This window comes from Seriola lalandi, unplaced genomic scaffold (genome assembly GCF_002814215.2).
Source record: "Seriola lalandi dorsalis isolate HSWRI2012SDOR001 ecotype SW California unplaced genomic scaffold, Sedor1 jcf7180002000521, whole genome shotgun sequence".
NCBI classification, from domain to species: Eukaryota; Metazoa; Chordata; class Actinopteri; order Carangiformes; family Carangidae; genus Seriola; species Seriola lalandi.
The window spans coordinates 1-1578 of record NW_019471180.1 but is presented as its reverse complement, the minus strand read 5'-3'; the positions used below and the strand labels follow the sequence as shown (position 1 = coordinate 1578).

Genomic DNA, 1578 nt, shown 5'->3' with positions numbered 1-1578 from the left:
AATTTACTCCATACTTTCCCTTGAGATGACCATGATATATTTTCCCCTCATTCCCCCTTCACTATTGAGTATTTTCAATCAAGTATTATTCATTAATTTACTAAATGTAACAGTTAATGTAATTGTTGGAGTGAAGTTGTTTCAATCACGGTGTAAAAGATAGTTTACGGGACAGTGGATACCAGTTGACTCACAGGTTGAGTGTGGCAGAGTGCGTGGTACTACTCACTACACGTAGCCACGGTTTCACATTGCGGGCGCGTGCTCTTGTGCGCGTTCACCCGGGCTATTGTGTTTTTATCAACAAGGAGACCACCGTGGCCTTACGGGTAACAGAGCCAGCCAGCTGAAAGACAAGGGACCGCTAAACCATGGCGGACGAACAAGAAATAATGTGCAAATTAGAAAATATCTTGGAAATACGGTAAGACTTGGTCGTGGAATGAAATCAGTGGTTGCCAGATGTTTGACACCGACTGTGTACATTATGTTAGCTAACGTTAGCCGGCCAAGAATAAGCCCCAGGCTTCGCTTTTGTTGCTGAGCTAGCTAACATTAGCCGGTCTGCTGTGAACCCTTTCACTAGGTTTTTGCTCCTCTTGTATAACGTTAGCTTGTCTCCGACAGGCTTACCAGACAATTGCTACAGGTTAAATAACAGATGAATACACACGAGCTGTAGATAGGGTGCATGTTCGGATCATACACGTATCAACAATCCAGATGTGTATCAACAAAATGCCAGATGTGCGCTGCCAATAATTGCTGTGGGTAAGCTAACTACTTAGCTACAGGCTTAGCGGTCTGTCAATAATTCACTTCACGGTGGCAGAATGGTGTTTATTTACCATTGTGTTTTCTTTGCAAGAATTGATAACAAAGTAAGAGAACAGATTAGTTCACGGCTGGAGTAATTGGGCAATCCATTTGACATTAATGCAGAACATCTATTAGGTTTTTGTACTAAATTTGCACAAATTGTAAGCAATGCATATATGATGGAAAACAATGTGTGTTGGTTTAAATTTTGTTGTTTTTGTGAAAAAATCTCTTATTTGCATTTGTTAGAAAGATTATTTGACAGCTGCTGTCTTTTGTCTGTGCCACTCGCTTCAGGAACAAGACTATCCAGATGCAAAAAATCAAGTCTCGTCTGAAGATTGAGTTTGAGGCTCTGGAGTCCGAGGAGAAACATCTCAAAGAGTACAAACAGGAGATGGATCTCCTTCTACAAGAGAAAATGGCACATGTGGAGGAGCTGCGGCTCATCCATGCAGATATCAATGTGGTGAGTGAGTGCTACACAGACAAAAGAAGCCTCTATAGAGGAAGGGTGACTGAAATCTCAGTACAGCTTTAAGATGAGTACAATTCAGCAATGGTATTGACAATAAAAATATTTGACCAACAACAAATAATAAAGATATTGTGGATTCAATTTCAGTGCCAGTAATATTATCAGTGTTAAATACACAATGTCTAGGCAAACACAAATAGTTTATCCTGAGCATATTTCATGTACATTTCTCAAATATCTGTCCTTTCAGATGGAGAGCACCATCAAGCAGTCGGAGAATG

General features: G+C 40.4%; 1 protein-coding gene across 1 annotated transcript; it reads left to right on the top strand.

Annotated features, from left to right (window-relative positions):
- Window positions 1-260: 260 nt before the first annotated feature.
- On the top strand, window positions 261-1574 carry LOC111662332 (zinc finger C4H2 domain-containing protein-like; the record flags this gene model as incomplete). Its single annotated transcript, XM_023416163.2, has 3 exons — window positions 261-424; window positions 1117-1288; window positions 1548-1574. Coding segments are annotated over exons 1-3 (252 nt in total), but the record flags the coding sequence as incomplete, so codon positions are not given.
- Between the last annotated feature and the right edge of the window lie 4 nt (window positions 1575-1578).